Source organism: Sinocyclocheilus grahami, unplaced genomic scaffold (assembly GCF_001515645.1).
Source record: "Sinocyclocheilus grahami isolate Dianchi unplaced genomic scaffold, SAMN03320097.WGS_v1.1 scaffold893.1, whole genome shotgun sequence".
Classification (NCBI taxonomy): Eukaryota; Metazoa; Chordata; class Actinopteri; order Cypriniformes; family Cyprinidae; genus Sinocyclocheilus; species Sinocyclocheilus grahami.
In genome coordinates this window covers 336,163-356,427 of record NW_015506072.1, presented here as the reverse complement: position 1 = coordinate 356,427, position 20,265 = coordinate 336,163, and the positions used below count along the sequence as shown (strand labels likewise).

Below are 20,265 nucleotides of genomic sequence, written 5' to 3'. Positions count from 1 at the left end.
TTACCTAAACCATAGAGACTCTGATGTTGATGTGTCTGCATTCAAACATTTCAGTGGGCTTAAATAGATCACCCTTTACAGCAGATTTAGTTCACAAACAACTGACAGCTTTGACCGAAATATGATCTTCAGTTACAATAATTAATCCTAAAATTCGACATTAGTAACTTACTTTTAGCAGCATCAGACGCGTGCGCTCTCACAAGATTTCCCGGTTCTTACTTGTGAATTCAGTTCACTGGGGACTCGCACTAAATGGTACATTTGAATCAGGAGGATAAAAAAAATATTTAAATACTTTCTCGCAATTATATCGTTGGGTAAGTATAGGCGACTGTATATAAATTCCGGGCATCAGGGAGCCGCTATTGAAATTTCACTTTCACTTTTGAGATTCACGATCACAAGGACTCTATGGAGTGGCTGTACTTACCACACATTTGACAAGATTAGATGTTTGTCATTGGTGCTCAGGATCTGCAAATCATCGCCATCGTCCTATCAGACATCTCTCCTTACTCTGTGTATGTGGTAAGTGAACTTTAATGTACTGTAATGCAACAGGCTACCGCTAGCAAGCGGCTAACCCTTTAGTGGCTCCGTAGAACGTGTTATATGTTTCACGCTTCGGGCACACCCCTAACCCCGCCCCCCGATGTCATCGTCCATCACAGTGTTTCACTGCAGATATCGTCCAATGGCAATTTGGTAGACATTACCCAACCCTACTGCAATCGGTTCATTCTAATTCGTGAATGAATCGTTTGGTGTGATGTGCGAACCGATTTAAAAGGTTAATTGAAAAAAATCAGTTTGTTCTTGAATCAGACACCGCTTCTGCGTGTCAGAGCACGTGATATTTTATATCGAGTAACGATATGTTTTATGAAATGTAGTGACGTAAAAGTTACTCAAAATAAAACTACTCCAGTAAAGTACAGATACTTGAAAAATGTAATTAAGTACAGTATCGAAGTAAAACTACTCAGTTACTGTCCACCACAGCAGGGCTCTCAAGTTATAGCAAAAGTTTGGAGGGAGATTAGGGGAGGGGCCACTTAAAGGGGAGGAGCCATTCAAATATTTCCAGCACCCAATTCTCTCAAGTTTTCGCTAGCAGTAAAATGTTTGCCTATTGTTAATAATTGACCTGAACAAATAGAAATTATAACAACTGGTAAATCTGATTTTTTAAAAAAACAGACGAATTCCTCCATATAAAATAAATAGGTTTATGCATTTAAAAAATGCAAATGTATCAAAAATAAAAATACATTTGGCTACAAATGAGCCAACTGAAGAGCAGTGCTCAATGTACATACTGTACACATACAGTAGGATTGCAGAATTTGCCCTGTGGATGTATGTCAAGCTGTGTGTGTGAGTGTGATTTTGGCATCCTAGGTGTATATGACTTTCTTCTTTCAGACGAAGTTATATTAAAAATGGTCTTTTATCTTCCAAGCTGTTTAATGGCAGTCAGCGGGTGTTGCAGTGCTTCAGTCCAAAAGAAGTTAAATAAAGAGCATCCATCCATAATAAGAAGTGCCTCACACGTCTGCTTGAACAAAGGCCTCCTGTAGCGAATTGATGCATTTTTGTAAGAAAAATAACCATATTTAAAACATAATAATCACTTTAATGCAGCTTGCGCTCACTGTTGTAAACGGAAGCAGTTCCGGGCGGATGACGTCGGCGTTGCACCGCTCAGAAGTAACGAACGCGGAAGCGCAGCGGAGAGATCAAAACAAAACAACGGTCACTAATTAAAAAGTACAAAACGAGGATATGTAAAGAAGAACGTCGGAGGATTTCGATATAAGCCAAGAGGAGACTGGGTTTCCTTTGCTAAAGTAAGGAAACTTTGCTTCCTTTGCTCCTGTTAACAAACGTTGGTTTTCACAAGACACACCAGCACATGCACAGTGCTGAACTCATACGTCATCCGCCCGGAGCTGCTTCCGTGTACAACTGTTGGCGCAAGCTAGATTAAAGTGATTATTACGTTTTGAATATGGATTTTTTTTTATTTTTACAAAAAGCATCGATTCACTACAGGACACGTTTGTTCAACCAAGGTTTGTGGTTTATTATCCTATTCATTAAAACACATCAGCCATAGAATAGTACAATGGCAAATTCGCATAGGCTGTATTAAACATCCAACTTTTATTAACAAAATGAATAAGATGGATATAGAGTTGTGTTGTAACCCAAATAAATAAGGTCTAAAGACACTCACTTATATTAAGCAAAGAAATTAAAGTTTTATTAACAAAAGTAGCGCTGTTGGACATATCTTGTCACGTGACCCCCCGCGTAAAAAACGTTCCCGCGGTTATGTATAATTATTAACTGTAAATATCACAAATGCTCTGTAGTTAATAGGGAATTGAGAGCACTTCACACTTGCTTATATAAGATCTGCGTTGTTGATAACTTAAGGAATCTGTGATTAATCTCTTACAGATCTATGTAATACACTATTATGAAGATGGCATTTATTAAAGAGGAGAGTGAAGACATGAAGTTTGAAGAAACATTCAGAGACAAACATGAAGATACTGAGGAACAAACAAAGATGGCGTTTATTAAAGAGGAGAGTGAAGACATGAAGATTGAAGAAACATTCAGAGCCAAACATGAAGATACTGAGGAACAAACAAAGATGGCGTTTATTAAAGAGGAGAGTGAAGACATGAAGATTGAAGAAACATTCAGAGCCAAACATGAAGATACTGAGGAACAAACAAAGATGGCGTTTATTAAAGAGGAGAGTGAAGACATGAAGATTGAAGAAACATTCAGAGCCAAACATGAAGATACTGAGGAACAAACAAAGATGGCGTTTATTAAAGAGGAGAGTGAAGACATGAAGATTGAAGAAACATTCAGAGCCAAACATGAAGATACTGAGGAACAAACAAAGATGGCGTTTATTAAAGAGGAGAGTGAAGACATGAAGATTGAAGAAACATTCAGAGCCAAACATGAAGATACAGAGGAACAAACAGGTTGGTTTTCATTCTCAAAGCTGAACTCACTCATCTGATCATTATTAAAACGCTCTACAGAAAGGAATGATATTTTTGAAGAATGTCATGAGTTTTGTTATTAAAATTGTATTTGACATGGAGCGGGTCGCATCGTGTTAGGGTTGCCACCTTCAGCGAGGCAAAATAAGGGACATTATATGTGGTACAAAATACTTATTTATTGATTCAACTTTGGCCTTTGTAAAATACGGGACAAATCGTGTCACATCATTTTACCTTTAAATACGGGACAATTCCATATTTTAAGGGACAGGTGGCAACCCTACATCGTGTGGACAGACATGTTGAGACAAAGACTATAGAATACCAAAGACGTGTCACTCGTATAGTTTTGAATGGGGAAAAATGCAACGCTCAATATGGCCGCTCAATCGCAGGAAGCTTAGCAAACAGTTTTGGAGAATTTGATGTTTCCCTCATTCAAAAGAGATAGGAGTTGCACTTGCATGCCCAAGAGGCGTTTCAAAGATGGCCGCCGAGTGACATGACTTGTCTTAAAAGGACTTTGGTTGAGATCACATGAGCCATTACCATTAAACATACGCAACTAAGATTACACAATAAACTTTGCTCTTTTTTTAGCATCATCACTTTGAATAATGGGAAGAAATTTTAAGATCACATTTAACACCTCCTTTAATAGCTTAGTGCTTAGTGTTGTTGGTTTTGATGTTTGTTCTTTGTGCCATTAAAAATGGTGTTAATCTGGATTTGTGTTTTTTGCATTAGACCTGATGACACTGAAAGAGGAGAGTCAAGAACTCAGTGTTCAGCATGAGAAATATGATTTCATGACTGGAGAAAAATCATTTAGATGCTCGCATACTGAAAAGACAGCAAATAGAAGTTATTTCACCTGCCAACAGTGCGGGAAAAGTTTCACCAGAAAAGGAAATCTTGAAGTCCACATGAGAGTTCACACCGGAGAGAAACCTTTCACCTGCCAACAGTGTGGGAAGAGCTTCATTAAAAAACCAAACCTTAAAAACCACAAGAGAATTCATACAGGAGAGAAGCCTTACACATGCTCTCAGTGTGGGAAAAGTTTTAAACATAAACAACACCTCGATGACCACATGAGGATTCACTCTGGAGAGAAGCCTTACACCTGCTCTCAGTGTGGAAAGAGTTTCACTCACAGAGGAAACCTTGGAGACCACAAGAGAGTTCACACCGGAGAGAAGCCTTTCACCTGCAAACTGTGTGGAAAGAACTTCATTCGAAAACCAAACCTTAAATACCACATGAGAATTCACAGTGGAGAGAAACCTTTCATATGTTCTCAATGTGGAAAAAGTTTTAAACATAAACAACACCTCGATGACCACACGAGGATTCACTCTGGAGAGAAACCTTTCACCTGCCAACAATGTGGAAAGAGCTTCATTCAAAAAGGAAACCTTAACAAACACATGAAGATTCACAAGGGAGAAAGACCGTTTACATGAGTTTCGGACGTAAAGTAGCTCTTTAACGTGTACTATCACACCGTTATTATTCTTTTTGTACATGTATACTAAGCTTTGGCTATTTTGTATCATTTACAGTCATGCCAATAAAGCAATTTTGAATGGAATTGAATTGACTAAGTGAATGAAGAATAATGCAAGGTGCATGTTGACCGTATTGATGTGAATATGGGGGGGGGGTTGTTTGTGCGCTTCCGCGGGGGCTTACAAAGATACAGAACAGCTACAAGTGTATGCACTACTTGCTTTATGCAAGCACTATATAGGATAAATCACTATACAGGATTTACCCTATTATACTTTATCGACATGAATTGATAGGTGAAACAACAAACAGCCCCACAAATAGTCTATATACAAAGCATCAGGCTGTCTTTGAGTTCACATGAACAACGGTTAAAGTTACTCGTCGTCAGGCTACAGAAGAATACCATAATTCCTCCGTTCAGTTAGGCCTAAGACATCGAGAGTCACGCAGACCTAGAACACCCCAGCCACAACACATACTTGCGAATAATATGCCTTACCTTAACACAGAATCGACCACAGAGTCCAGCGTTTATATTATTTCTATGAATCTTTGAGTTAACATGTACTAAACATGAGTGGAATTTGCACCGCGGCGCCCCCACACCTTGATGCTCATGACAAGAACAGCATGTAGAGTTATCTTTATTGAAGTGAATTAGGTTTAAATCGCCGTCATGCATGAATGAATTAATGATATTTTTGCAATTTTACACATAATAATCCACGATGATCACATTACACAAAACTGAAATTGCACGTCAAAATAACACATTGTCAATATTTTTTGAGCCCCCCCCCCTCAACCCAAATTTCACAAATCACGTTTTCAGGGGAGCCCATGTCTTATTAAGGGGAGCCGAGCTCCCCCGTAGTTCACACGCTAGCAGTCCCACTCGCTGAAAGCTGCACGGAAAAAGCGAAAGTTACCGGCAAAATGTTTTATACTGGCTCTTGGCACAGGAGAACACCATATTGTATAAAACAACTTTCACTTTCTCACTTTTTCTGCTTTTCAAAAAATCTTTCTTTTCGCTATTACCACAAACACCGTGGACGAAGCGGAGTCCAGCCCGGGGTCGTCACATGGGGTCACGCGCTGTTCTCAAGCCTACCGCCTCCGCTCACGCTAGGCCGCCGTGCGTGACGCTGTGTTTCGTTGTGAAAGCGAAACTACTTTGTTTGGTCTTCCAAAAGAGGACACGACTAGAAATCAGTGGTTAAGTTGTATTTACAACACTGTTCCAGAACACTTCAACCCAAATATTCAGATATGTGCAGCACATTTTAAGGAGGACTGTGTCCTGATCCTGGGAGAGTAGACTACAATGCCGGCTGTTTTGACTCGCAGATTGTAAGCAAGTTTTTTATATTTAAAGAGTTTTTATATTCTATATTTTTTATATTTAAATGAGTTTTTTGGTAGGGCTTGTTTGTCGTTTCTCTGATCACAAATGCAGACAGGGTTTTATGTTTACGCGGCTCGATGCAACGCAACGCGTAAAAAGATAGTATAAGTCATTATAATCAGTAATTATGTCTCCACTGGATGCAACAAATGCCTCGTTTATAATGGGTTTTAATGTTTATGTCTCGTCGCTCCGGCCGGACAGGGCAGCACAGTATGGTGAGGGGCGTAACATTTCCGTCACACACTTGAGGCATTCGACCAATCACAACGCACTGGATAGCTGGCCAATCACAGCACACCTCGCTTTTCAGACTGATGAGTTTTGTAAAAATCGATGAGTTTCAGAAAGGCGGGGCATAGAGGAGAAACAATAATGTACAGTATGTGGAAAATAATGTGTTTTTTGAACCTTAAACCGCATAAACACATTTCATTACTTCAAATACACAAAATAATGTTCTTTTTAGCAACTTCACATGACCCCTTTAATGTACATTTACTTAATCTATGATGCTCTGTTTAGTTTCAATGTGTTCAATGGCTTTCATGTATTTCTGGTGAATGTCTAGTTTTGCCTTTGTTGTAATTAAAGTTTTGTATTCTTTAATAATAAAGAATTGTTTCATTTGAGACGATGGTAGAGTGCTTACTTTACGTGCATAGTGTGAAGTATGTCATTTGGGACACACCCTGCTCTCTCACCTTCTTCACTGCTTTCCAAACACTGTAATGAAATGAAGGAATGAACGAGGGATCGGTTTCGGACACGGCATAGGCCGCCGGAGGGTTTGAACCTTAAACCGCATAAACACATTTCATTACTTCAAATACACAAAATAATGTTCTTTTTAGCAACTTCACATGACCCCTTTAATGTACATTTACTTAATCTATGATGCTCTGTTTAGTTTCAATGTGTTCAATGGCTTTCATGTATTTCTGGTGAATGTCTAGTTTTGCCTTTGTTGTAATTAAAGTTTTGTATTCTTTAATAATAAAGAATTGTTTCATTTGAGACGATGGTAGAGTGCTTACTTTACGTGCATAGTGTGAAGTATGTCATTTGGGACACACCCTGCTCTCTCACCTTCTTCACTGCTTTCCAAACACTGTAATGAAATGGAGGAAGGAATGAACGAGGGATCGGTTTCGGACACGGCATAGGCCGCCGGAGGGCGTCACGTGATAATTAGCATATTCCTGACGTCACTCTATTCTCTAAATTGTCACATATTATATTTTAATACAACTGAATCCACAATTGATGTCAGACATGAAACAATATAGTGACTAAACGGGACCCATTAACCAGCAGTCACTTTCACTGACCTGCTAAAATCCTGATTTATAACTGCGACATGATCTGGCAAAAATCACCATACAATTACGTTAAAGAGTGGCTATATGTAGTGATTTTGGATGTATTAACGCAGAGCGCAGCATCCATCTGGGAAACAAACGATGAATCAGCTGTGGTCAATATGGGGCCATATTGACGATATTTGTCTACTGGATGGCTTACTCAAAAAGCGTAAAATGTACGTTAATGACAAAGATACTTCGTTGGCAACATTGATTTTGTGCGTGTGTGTGTGTGTGTGTGTGTGTGTGTGACTAGGCCAGGAGGGGGGGCGGGGTCTGACTAAAACCGTATCTACACCGTACTCTACTGGATGGCTTACTCAAAAAGCGTAAAATGTACGTTAATGACAAAGATACTTCGTTGGCAACATTGATTTTGTGCGTGTGTGTGTGTGTGTGTGTGTGTGTGTGAGACTAGGCCAGGAGGGGGGCGGGGTCTGACTAAAACCGTATCTACACCGTACGCGAGCAGCGCGCGATGCAACAAAATGCCTCGTTCTTAATGGGTCATATATTAAATATGTCATGTCAACTTATATGTCATAATATTGGTATACGTCATATGTGAACATAAACATATTCTCATACAGACAAACAACAAAATTTAAGACGGGAGATAAGTAACTTTTCTTCCCGTTCACTGCGTTATGTCCTTGTGTTCCAGACGGAGTTGCTATTCGTTCTGGGACATTGGAGTGAAAACCATGATCCACTTCATTGGCAAGTTGTCTTAAAATATTAGCAATGGTAGGCTACTTGCATGTTTTATGCACTATGACATTAAAATGGCAACACAAAAGCAAATTAAAGCGGGATAAAGCTCTAACTGTCCAATGAGAGTGAGAGAGGGGTTGGATCTTCAAATTGAAGCGAAAGTTGATTGGTTGCTCCCACGTGTGTACTGTCCAATGGCATTTTTTAACTCGATTGACAAATGGATAAAGAAAAGCATTTGGCAAAAGGACAAGGAAAAGCGATTTAAAATGTGCATTTAAAATTATTTATTCATGTACTTTTTATTATTTTATTAAAACTAAAATAAAACTTGAAACTTGATTTATTAATGTACTTTTTGTCTTTTTATTTATACATTTAAAAAAAGATTTTTTAAAATGTATTGTTTTTATTAAACTGCAATTTTAAATCACGAATTAAATAAACATCTTTAAATATGTCCATTAATTTGTCCATTTAAAAAGTGATTTATTTATATACAATATTATGTTTGAATTATTAAATTAATAAATTGATTCTTCATTTTATTTTTAAGTGGCACTCACGGTCCTCCATATCGTAGGTGGCTCAAGTCTTAAATGAATGAAATCATTGTATGAGAAGGTGATAAAAGCCTGTAATTTTATTACTGTAATATTGAGCACTGAAGAAAGCATGGGCTGAAACGTCTGCTCTTTGGTCTGTTTTTAAAACGCTTTGCACTTTTGTCACTTTTTCACTTTTGCCTATGGAAAATAAACTGTATTTTTGATAGACCGTTTTTGGTCTGATTGGATTTTTCCAGTGTGCGGACAATTTCAGCTACCTTTTGGATTAAAACTTTCTTCTTTTGTTCTACGCACCTGAGAACTCATTGAGCACACACAATTCCTGTTTGATTACTGTAATATTTAAAAAAAGAACAAAAACACAATTTGAGTTTTGAAAATGTAAAAAAATAAAATAAAATGCTTGCTCCACTAGCCAGGTTTCCATCCAAGGATTTTTTGCGAAAAAAAAATCTAGCTCTTCAAATTTTTACTGATATAGCTGATGGAAATGCCATTTATCGATAGAATTTATGCGCTAAAGTTAAACGGAAAAAGATTGTGTCGACACATGAGAAATTTTATATCGATACTTCAAATGTCGCAAAAATTTGTTTGGAAACCCTTTTTGTCGAGGGGCTTTAACACAAATAAATGTGGTGTCGCATGACAGAATTAGCCTATAGGCAGCATCCGTGTTCGTGGTGTTGCACGTTAAAGCACCGTTTCTCTGTTCAAAAGCGCATTAAATCATATTCATATTATTGTTTCTAAAATTATTTTATGTATGGTTAGAAAAAGATGAGTTACCTCTCAAACATACATATCTTAATTTAATGTTGCTTTAATACGCTGCAAGTTAAAATGTATTAATTTTGTTCTGAAGATGTAAGTTGTCGAGTTAGTAACGCTTAACTGCGTGCGTGAGGCACCGGCACGATCACTTGATTTTTTTTTCTCCTCATAAAAGTGGAAACAACTTACAATACTAGTTCATTTGTGGTCATATAAGAGTAAGACATTATTCAAAACTATTCTAAATATTTCTTATATGTGTACAGCCACAATAAAAACAAACATTGTGCTTTTGTAAAATAAAGGAAACAATCAGGATGCCACATTCTCAAGAGCGCATCACAAAAATGAGCCGAAATTCTGCATTTAGGCTGCTAATTGTTGCACAGTTTTGTTTTCTTTCGCTTTGTTAATTTATTAATTATTTAGAAAAATATATTTCGCATATAGGCCTATTTATTTCTTTTATATATAGCTTTATCATGTTTTTCTCCGTTCGCAGAAGCGCTGCAGGTGCGTGACATGACCATGTGAATCCTCACATTCTGTTTATGCTGCCTTTTGCGTGTATAAGATTAATCCCTGGAAAACAAAATTAGGTATTTTTAATGGGTCACAGCCACGTATCAATTGAAATTTAATTTAATTTACATGACAGAATTAGCCTATAGGCAGCGTCCGTGTTCGTGGTGTTGCACGTTAAAGCACCGTTTCTCTGTTCAAAAGCGCATTAAATCATATTCATATTATTGTTTCTAAAATTATTTTATGCATGGTTAGAAAAAGATGAGTTACCTCTCAAACATACATATCTTAATTTAATGTTGCTTTAATACGTTGCAAGTTCAAATGTATTAATTTTGTTCTGAAGATGTAAGTTGTCGAGTTAGTAATGCTTAACTGCGCGCGTGAGGCGCCGGCACGATCACTTGATTTTTTTTCTCCTCATAAAAGTGGAAACAACTTACAATACTAGTTCATTTGTGGTCATATAAGAGTTAGACATTATTAAAAACTATTCTAAATATTTCTTATATGTGTACAGCCACAATAAAAACAAACATTGTGCTTTTGTAAAATAAAGGAAACAATCAGGATGCCGCATTCTCAAGAGCGCATCACAAAAATGAGCCGAAATTCTGCATTTAGGCTGCTAATTGTTGCACAGTTTTGTTTTCTTTCGCTTTGTTAATTTATTAATTATTTAGAAAAATATATTTCGCATATAGGCCTATTTATTTCTTTTATATATAGCTTTATCATGTTTTTCTCCGTTCGCAGAAGCGCTGCAGGTGCGTGACATGACCATGTGAATCCTCACATTCTGTTTATGCTGCCTTTTGCGTGTATAAGATTAATCCCTGGAAAACAAAATTAGGTATTTTTAATGGGTCACAGCCACGTATCAATTGAAATTTAATTTAATTTAATTGTAATTTAACATAATCTTGTCGGTTAACAGTTAATAATAGCTTAACGACCGTTAGGAGAAATCAAATAACCGAAATGAACAAGTTAATCAGAAAAATAATAATAATAATAATACAACTGCACCTGCTTATGAATATTTCTTGACGATCAAGTATCTAAATAGTCTAGAACAAAGTACAAAAAAAAACTCATGAAACTTGTTAATAAAAATTATTTTATGCTGGCCTATACAATTTAATAATAGGCTATATAATCAAGTTTTTTTGTTTCAAATGGATGAAGAACAGGCTACTAGCCTGTATAATTTGTGCAATAGGTGAAATTATGTATGGAAACAGCTCAAGGGCAAAAAAATGTTTTTGCGATACACGAAAACTTCGACAATTCGTTTTTTTAGGGATGACGCCATCACGCACACCATTTTATCGGTAAAAGGCCAGTTTGGATGGAAACAGGCTGAACACAGCAAATTTCGCAAATTTTTTTTAAAGCAATATTTTCTATGTCGATAACAAAACAGCGCAAAAACTGGATGGAAACTTGGCTACTGTTAAAAGAATTTGTGAAACAGGTTAGTTTGTGGTGTTGATAGTAGGTCAATCATTAAAGGTGTTTGCGAGGGGCTGTATAGGCGAATATCTTTTGGACAGTATCGGCTGAAATAGGGAGTAAATATTTGAATAGATTACTGCGTTCAATAAGACAATTATCTATTTATCATAGTTTTAAATATCATCTTAAAAAAGTGGTTTATGATGAATTAGTTGTGTAAACATTATACTTAAAAAATGTAAATGTGTTTGGCATATATGTCTTTTATTTTGTGTTGTATGTGTGATTGAGTGTCTGTCTTTGTGTGTACCTGCCTAGGCCTGGGGTCTGTGGATGTAAATGAGCAATATTGGTATAATCTGAAAAACTAATGTTATCACCATGCATTTTCCCTGTCAAATAAGTTAAAAAAAAACAAAACAAAAAAAAAAGACAGACAGAGTGATGCAGCACCAAAGTGCAAAAGGGAGTTTTTTTTCCCCCTAACATATTTAACCTCAACTCCCAGATGAAAAAGTGCAGTAAAATACTTTATTTCAGTACACAGTACACTTTCATAATGTACTTAAAGTGCTATATTTTCATGCACTAATTTTGTACTTAATATACTAAAAATGATCCTTTAGTACTTTCTAAGATAATCTTAAGAACATCTAAGTGTACTCAACTGTGCTATTTCGGGACACTATGAATGTGAACTAAAATGTGCTTTTAACATAATTTATCTGTAAAAAAAAAGTATTTAGTTACCAATTGTAGTACAATTAAAAATCATTGTACTACACATACTCATCGTACATAGAAAATATACTTATTATTTAAAATATAAGAATAATATATACAAAATGTATTTATAATATATAGCCCACATATTTTTTATAAATTAAATAATTAATTTCAAATGTAATTATGTCATATAAGAATAAGACATTGGTCGAAACTATTCAAAATATGTATTTTATTTGTGTGCATCCAAAATAAAAACAAACATTGTGCTTTTGTAAAATAAAGGAAACAATCAGGATGCCACATTCTCAAGAGCGCATCACAAAAATGAGCCGAAATTCTGCATTTAGGCTGCTAATTGTTGCACAGTTTTGTTTTCTTTCGCTTTGTTAATTTATTAATTATTTAGAAAAATATATTTCGCATATAGGCCTATTTATTTCTTTTATATATAGCTTTATCATGTTTTTCTCCGTTCGCAGAAGCGCTGCAGGTGCGTGACATGACCATGTGAATCCTCACATTCTGTTTATGCTGCCTTTTGCGTGTATAAGATTAATCCCTGGAAAACAAAATTAGGTATTTTTAATGGGTCACAGCCACGTATCAATTGAAATTTAATTTAATTTAATTGTAATTTAACATAATCTTGTCGGTTAACAGTTAATAATAGCTTAACGACCGTTAGGAGAAATCAAATAACCGAAATGAACAAGTTAATCAGAAAAATAATAATAATAATAATACAACTGCACCTGCTTATGAATATTTCTTGACGATCAAGTATCTAAATAGTCTAGAACAAAGTACAAAAAAAAACTCATGAAACTTGTTAATAAAAATTATTTTATGCTGGCCTATACAATTTAATAATTGGCTATATAATCAAGTTTTTTGTTTCAAATGGATGAAGAACAGGCTACTAGCCTGTATAATTTGTGCAATAGGTGAAATTATGTATGGAAACAGCTCAAGGGCAAAAAAATGTTTTTGCGATACACGAAAACTTCGACAATTCGTTTTTTTAGGGATGACGCCATCACGCACACCATTTTATCGGTAAAAGGCCAGTTTGGATGGAAACAGGCTGAACACAGCAAATTTCGCAAATTTTTTTTAAAGCAATATTTTCTATGTCGATAACAAAACAGCGCAAAAACTGGATGGAAACTTGGCTACTGTTAAAAGAATTTGTGAAACAGGTTAGTTTGTGGTGTTGATAGTAGGTCAATCATTAAAGGTGTTTGCGAGGGGCTGTATAGGCGAATATCTTTTGGACAGTATCGGCTGAAATAGGGAGTAAATATTTGAATAGATTACTGCGTTCAATAAGACAATTATCTATTTATCATAGTTTTAAATATCATCTTAAAAAAGTGGTTTATGATGAATTAGTTGTGTAAACATTATACTTAAAAAATGTAAATGTGTTTGGCATATATGTCTTTTATTTTGTGTTGTATGTGTGATTGAGTGTCTGTCTTTGTGTGTACCTGCCTAGGCCTGGGGACTGTGGATGTAAATGAGCAATATTGGTATAATCTGAAAAACTAATGTTATCACCATGCATTTTCCCTGTCAAATAAGTTAAAAAAAACAAAACAAAAAAAAAAGACAGACAGAGTGATGCAGCACCAAAGTGCAAAAGGGAGTTTTTTTTCCCCCTAACATATTTAACCTCAACTCCCAGATGAAAAAGTGCAGTAAAATACTTTATTTCAGTACACAGTACACTTTCATAATGTACTTAAAGTGCTATATTTTCATGCACTAATTTTGTACTTAATATACTAAAAATGATCCTTTAGTACTTTCTAAGATAATCTTAAGAACATCTAAGTGTACTCAACTGTGCTATTTCGGGACACTATGAATGTGAACTAAAATGTGCTTTTAACATAATTTATCTGTAAAAAAAAAGTATTTAGTTACCAATTGTAGTACAATTAAAAATCATTGTACTACACATACTCATCGTACATAGAAAATATACTTATTATTTAAAATATAAGAATAATATATACAAAATGTATTTATAATATATAGCCCACATATTTTTTATAAATTAAATAATTAATTTCAAATGTAATTATGTTAACATTTGCTTTATATGATATACTTAACTACATGTTTATGGTGTCTTTAAATAATACAATCAAGCACACTATTACTATATCATTAGTACCACTTTTTCCCACATTAATAAAGTCTGTATCATAGAATAGTGACTTGTACTATTTTTATTTTGTAGACGTTCATTGCACAACTTTTAAATGTAATACAACCTACTGTACTGTCACAGAACACTCTAAGAAGATCCAGTTACAGTAATCCACATCGAGGCAAAATGCAGAAAACATTGCACAAGGTAATCCACAAAACAAAACCAACAAAATCAGAGTAACAGAAAAAAATACTGCAGCAACAAAGACATACCACAAGACATATATACATGATCTTCTAATCCTGATAACTGATCTCTAGCTAATTTGGTTCTTCAAACAAATTTGCGGATTTGATTAAAATATAAGTTGTGTAAGACTACTGTGTACCGTGTATATTTATTATGTATAATTAATACACACATGCATGTATATATTTAAAACAGTATGTTGTTTATATATTTATAAATGTAATATAATTTTTTGAATATAAACATACATATAGTCTTTTCAAAATATATACTGTATGTGTGTGTCTTTATATATACATAATAAATATACACAGTACACTTGCCTATATTATATAAACAAAAACTTTTATTTTGGATGCGAGTAATCGCAGTTAATCATTGCCCAACACTAATTTTGCATGCTTCCCAATTATTTATATACACGATTTCTAGTATTTGTACAGGCTTTACATTTTTATTTCAATGTTGTAATTAGCAATTCATTTAATTTTATCTTTGAAGCAGATTTGTTATATGACAGCATTAATTAAAGGGTCAAGCATTAATTTCTTAAGGGTCAAGATCAAGTTATCTGCATCTCCTGCGCTCCATCAAGTCACATCAAGCGGGCGAGGCCCGTGTAATGGAAGACAGCCTAGAGCCAAAGGCAGACCAGGGAACCAGGGTGGAGCTGGCAGAACAGGAGGTCAGGGTGGTTGGGATGACCACCACAGCAAGCCCATCGGGACTAAAGATCCCCATGGTGGTGAAGACCACTTCAGTGGAGCTGATGAGGCAGATGACCCCCTGGCAGATCAGGCAGGACTGCAATGAAGAGCACAAAGAGGTTAGCAACAGCCTTTACGGCTGTAACAGGACAGGCAGACAGTTCAGCAAAGGTCTTCTTGGCTCTGACAGGACAGGGTAACAGTTCAGAGAGAATCTCCGTAGCCTCACTCGAACAGACAAGGGATTGAGAAATGACCTCCTTGTCCATGACTAGACAAGCAGAGGATTCATAAACAGCCTCCTTTGCCATTACAGGACCAACAGAGAGTTCAAAAGTGGATGCCACCACCTTAAGAGAACCTGAAGCGGATGCCGCTGCCTCAGGAAGTTCAGCAGCAGAAGCCACCACCTCTGGAGGTTTAGAACCCAACTCTAGGTCAGGTTCACAAACTGAGGCGAGTTCAGGACCACACTCATAGATCGGAAAGGGCTTTGGATCAAACTCATAAACTGAGGTGAGCTCTGGTGTGTGGACTTGTGAGATGGAGCAAGCTCTGTGGTAAGCTCTGGAATTAACTCACAGACTAGAGCATGCTCTGGAGCGGACTCATAAACTGGAGTGAACTCGTAGGCTTGAGTAGACTCTGGAGCAGGTTCATAGATGGGAGCGAACTCTGGAATGAACTCATAGACTTGAGCAGGCTCTGAAGTGAACTCATAGATGGGAGCGAGTTCTGGAATAAACTCGTAAACTTGAGCGGGCTCTGAAGTGAACTCATAAACTGGCGCAAACGGGCTCCAGAGAAGATTTCTGGACTGGAGCGGGCTCTGTAGTGGATTCTGAGGACTGCTGGACTGGAGCGAACTCTGAGGGTTTCTGGACTGAAGCAGGTACTTGAGTTGACTCCGAAGACTCCTGGGCTGGAGCAAATTCCTGAGTGAACTCATGGAATGGAACAGACTCTGACAACGAATGCTGAGGCCCTTGAGATACCAGCTGCTCTGACCAAAATCAGCGGTGGATCTGCCGAACTAGAGATCAGCCCCAAGTGTTGTTTAAACACCCGAGAGTCTTCAAGTGCAAGGTTCACGATGACCGGGAACACAGTAGTGGCATCCGTGATGGATGAAGACTGTGGCCTGACATCCATAACAGCTGGAGTTGGCGGCCTTAATGGCTGGGGGCTCTGGCGTGGCAGTCATTTTGTGAAAGGGCTTCTCATGAGCGGACTCTGGGACAACAGGAGTGGACTTAGCTGCCCTTCTCCTTCTCGACCTTCACTTGTGAGACAGAGACAATGAAGCCTCGCTGTCCTCTGGAGATGTTGTGGCGGACTCTGTGCTCATGGCAGAGCCCCTGGATAAGGCAGACTTACCTGATGTTACTATTAGACTGCGGTAACTGAGATAGTCAAAGAAGCCTCAAAAATTTAGTCTTAAGTCCCTCCATCTCAGGCAAGGACTATCAAGGCATCCATTGAAGATGTTATTTAGCTCAGTATTGCAAAGTTCCAGCCCCACCGCCTTGGTCCAAAACGTCTGAGCCAGGGCCCCTACTCCCAGCCCCAAACAATGATCCGGCGGAGTGCCCTCTGGTGGCTGTCATAGGCACACCAGCTGATGGCTGTGACACTTTAGTTGAGCTGTGGTTACTACATTCATGGTTACTACAGTTTTACTCTATTACCATTACTGCAATATTACTATAGAGGAACCATAGTTAGAACCATGGTTAATGTTCATATGGGATATGACAAGTGCTGAGCACATCCATCTCTGGCTCAGCACCAGCCAAAGCACGAAAGCATATTTGAATTTAGCAGTTAATCACGTGACACACTGAACAATCACACTGGTGTAATTGCACACGTTAAAGGGCTACTTTACGTCCGAAACTCTGATCACCTGTAAAGGGCTTCTATCCAGTGTGAATCTTCATATGTTTCCTAAGGTTTCCTTTTTCAGTGAAACTCTTTCCACATTGTTGGCAGGTAAAAGGTTTCTCTCCAGTGTGAATTCTTATGTGACCATCGAGGTGTTGTTTATGCGTAAAACTTTTTCCACATTGAGAGCATGTGTAAGGTTTCTCTCCACTGTGAATTCTCATGTGGATTTTAAGGTTTGATTTTTGAAGGAAGTTCTTTCCACACAGTTTGCAGGTGAAAGGTTTCTCTCCGGTGTGAACTCTCATGTGAACTTTAAGGTTTCCGTTTTTAGTAAATCTCTTTCCACACTGTTGGCAGACAAAGGGTTTCATTCCAGTATGAATTCTCATGTGGTAATTAAGGCTTGCTTTTTGAATGAAACTCTTCCCACACTGTTGGCAGGTGAAAGGTTTCTCTCCAGTGTGAACTCTCATGTGGACTTCAAGGTTTCCCTTTCTATTAAAACTTTTCCCACACTGTTGGCAGGTAAAATAACTTCTCTTTGCTGTCTTTTGAGCTCTTTTTTGTGAAGTCTTTTCAGTATGCGAGAAACTAAATGATTTTTTTCCAGTCATGAAATCATATTTCTCATGCTGAATAGTATCTTCATTTTCATTGATTTCTTGACTCTCCTCTTTCAGTGTCATCAGGTCTAATGCAAAAAAGACAAATCCAGATTAATACAATTTATAATGGCACAAAGAACAAACATCAAAACCAACAACATGTAGCTCTTATACACACTAAGCTACTAAAGGAGGTGTTAAATGTAATCTTAAAACCTCTTCCCTTTATTTGAAGTGATGATGATGATAAAAAGAGCAAAGTTTATTGTATAATCTTCAATGCTCATTTTCGAGGTAATGAGTCATGTGCTCTCAACATGTCTGTCCACATGAAGCGACCCGCTCCATGTCAAATAAAACCACTTTAACTACAACACTCATGACATTCTTCAAAAATATCATTAATTTCTGTTGAGCTGAACATTTTAATAATGATCAGATGAGTGAGTTCAGCTTTGAGAATGAAAACCAACCTGTTTGTTCCTCAGTATCTTCATGTTTGTCTCTGAATGCTTCTTCAATCTTCATGTCTTCACTCTGCTCTTTAATAAACTCCATCTTTCACTCTGCTCTTTAATAAACTCCCAACCTGTTTGTTCCTCAGTATCTTCATGTTTGACTCTGAATGTTTCTTCAATCTTCATGTCTTCACTCTGCTCTTTAATAAACTCCATCTTTGTTTGTTCCTCAGTATCTTCATGTTTGACTCTGAATGTTTCTTCAATCTTCACGTCTTCACTCTCCTCTTTAATGAACGCCATCTTTATAATAGTGTGTCACGTGGATCTGTAAGAGATTAATCACAGATTCTTAAAGTGATCAATAACAGCGGGTAAAATAAGTATTGAACACGTCACCATTTTTCTCAGTAAATATATTTCTAAAGGTGCGGTTGACATTAAATTTTCACCAGATGTCGGTAACAACCCAAGTGATCCATACATGCAAAGAAAACAAAACAAATAATTTCAGAAATGATTGAACTCATGAAGAAAGGGAGGTGCAAAACGGCAGCTGAAGTCTATCAGTAATTAGAAAGCAATCCTGCCACTAGTCAGTGGAAAATAATATTAGCTGGTTTAGTCCCAACACCTACAGTACCAATTTCAGCAAGACAATGATCCCAAACACAGCCAAATAAACTCTCAACTGGTTTCAGCAAAAGAAATAATTAAAGCTGCTAGAATGGCCCAGCCAATCACCTGACTTGAATCCAATAGAAAATAAGAATTAAAGATCAGAGTTCATAGAAGAGGCCCACAAAACCTTCAATATTTGAAGACTCTGTGGAAGAATGGGCCAAAATCACACCTGAGCAATGCATGCGACTAGTTTCTCTATACAGGAGGCGTCTTGAAGTTGTCATTACCAACAAAGGCTTTTGTATAAAGTATTGAATACATTTTAGTAGTTCAATACTTTTCCCCTGGATCATTCAATTTTATTACACAGAACCTACATTTCTGAACTTATTTGTTTTGTTTTCTTTGCATGTATGGATCACTTGGGTTGTTACCGACATCTGGTGAAAATTTTATGTCAACAGCACCTTTAGAAATATATTTACTGAGAAAAATGGTGACGTGTTCAATACTTATTTTACCCGCTGTAAAGTGTGAAGTGCTCTAAATTCACTACAGAGCATTTGTGATATTTTTAGTTAAGAATTAAGTCAAGTATCTTTATATGAGCATTTTTTATTTCAGAAGAAAGAAATAAGGTTAACTGATTAAAGCTGTACATGTTGGGTTTCATCAAGCAGTAAAAATATGACAACATACTCAGGTGTTACTCCTCATCTAACATTGTTAGGAGTGAATGATGCTCAGTTTCTAAATATAAGATGCTTTAAGCAGTTTATTAGAAACACTTAAACTGTAGAAGTATCCTTCACAGGGTATTAAAAGTACACATAAATTAGATTATATAAGTGAAGTTATAGTTTTGAGACAAACTACCTGTAATATCCAGTTACGGCTGTAGGAAACTCAGAAGTGAAGATCAGAGACGGAGTGACTCTTCATCAGGTTCTTGATTGAGATGCTACTGTGTGTCACGCTGCAGTCATCAAGACTGACTAAAGCAGAGAATCACTGTAGTTTATACTGATTTCAGGAGGCTGTCATCAGAAGATTAAGTATATAAAGGATGCAAGCAGTTACAGGAATTTGCCCAGATTTTCACCAACTCTAATCCAATCAGCATAACTATAACTCTCATTATCACAGAGATCAGGGAAGGTCACACCTACAGACATCACATTCACACTTAACCCAGGTACTGATAGCACGAACAATGACCATCAATTAAAGTAACGGGGCAGAAGCAGCAAGAGACAATAAAGACAAAAGGTGACAGACTCACCTACCATGATTTTACATCTGCATTCACACACACCTAAAACAAAAGAGATTGAGTTTTAATATTTAAATGCCATTTATCTTTCCGTCTTAATTGATGTGCATTTGTAAGAAAGTAAACATTTATTATTTGGAATAATTTTGTAGAATACAAATATAAGTTTCATAAATTAACAGTGATTAAATAGGTGAACCCTTTAAG

General features: G+C 36.7%; 2 protein-coding genes across 2 annotated transcripts in view; one reads left to right on the top strand and one right to left on the bottom strand.

The window, feature by feature from the left end:
* LOC107563869 (gastrula zinc finger protein XlCGF57.1-like) overlaps positions 1 to 19,807 on the bottom strand; it is a 42,615-nt gene extending 22,808 nt beyond the window's left edge. The window contains exons 1-3 of the mRNA XM_016248837.1: positions 19,662 to 19,807; positions 18,293 to 18,489; positions 17,241 to 17,789 (exon numbers count right to left, since the gene is read on the bottom strand). Of these exons, the coding sequence (XP_016104323.1) occupies positions 17,241 to 17,789; positions 18,293 to 18,464 (721 nt within the window). The 5' untranslated portion in view covers positions 18,465 to 18,489; positions 19,662 to 19,807. The remainder of the gene's footprint in view (positions 1 to 17,240; positions 17,790 to 18,292; positions 18,490 to 19,661) is intronic.
* LOC107563860 (gastrula zinc finger protein XlCGF7.1-like) lies at positions 3,790 to 4,552 on the top strand. Its single transcript, XM_016248830.1, has one exon. The coding sequence runs from the start codon at positions 3,791 to 3,793 to the stop codon at positions 4,502 to 4,504; it is 714 nt and encodes a 237-aa protein (XP_016104316.1). The 5' UTR covers position 3,790; the 3' UTR covers positions 4,505 to 4,552.
* Positions 19,808 to 20,265: the final 458 nt, after the last annotated feature.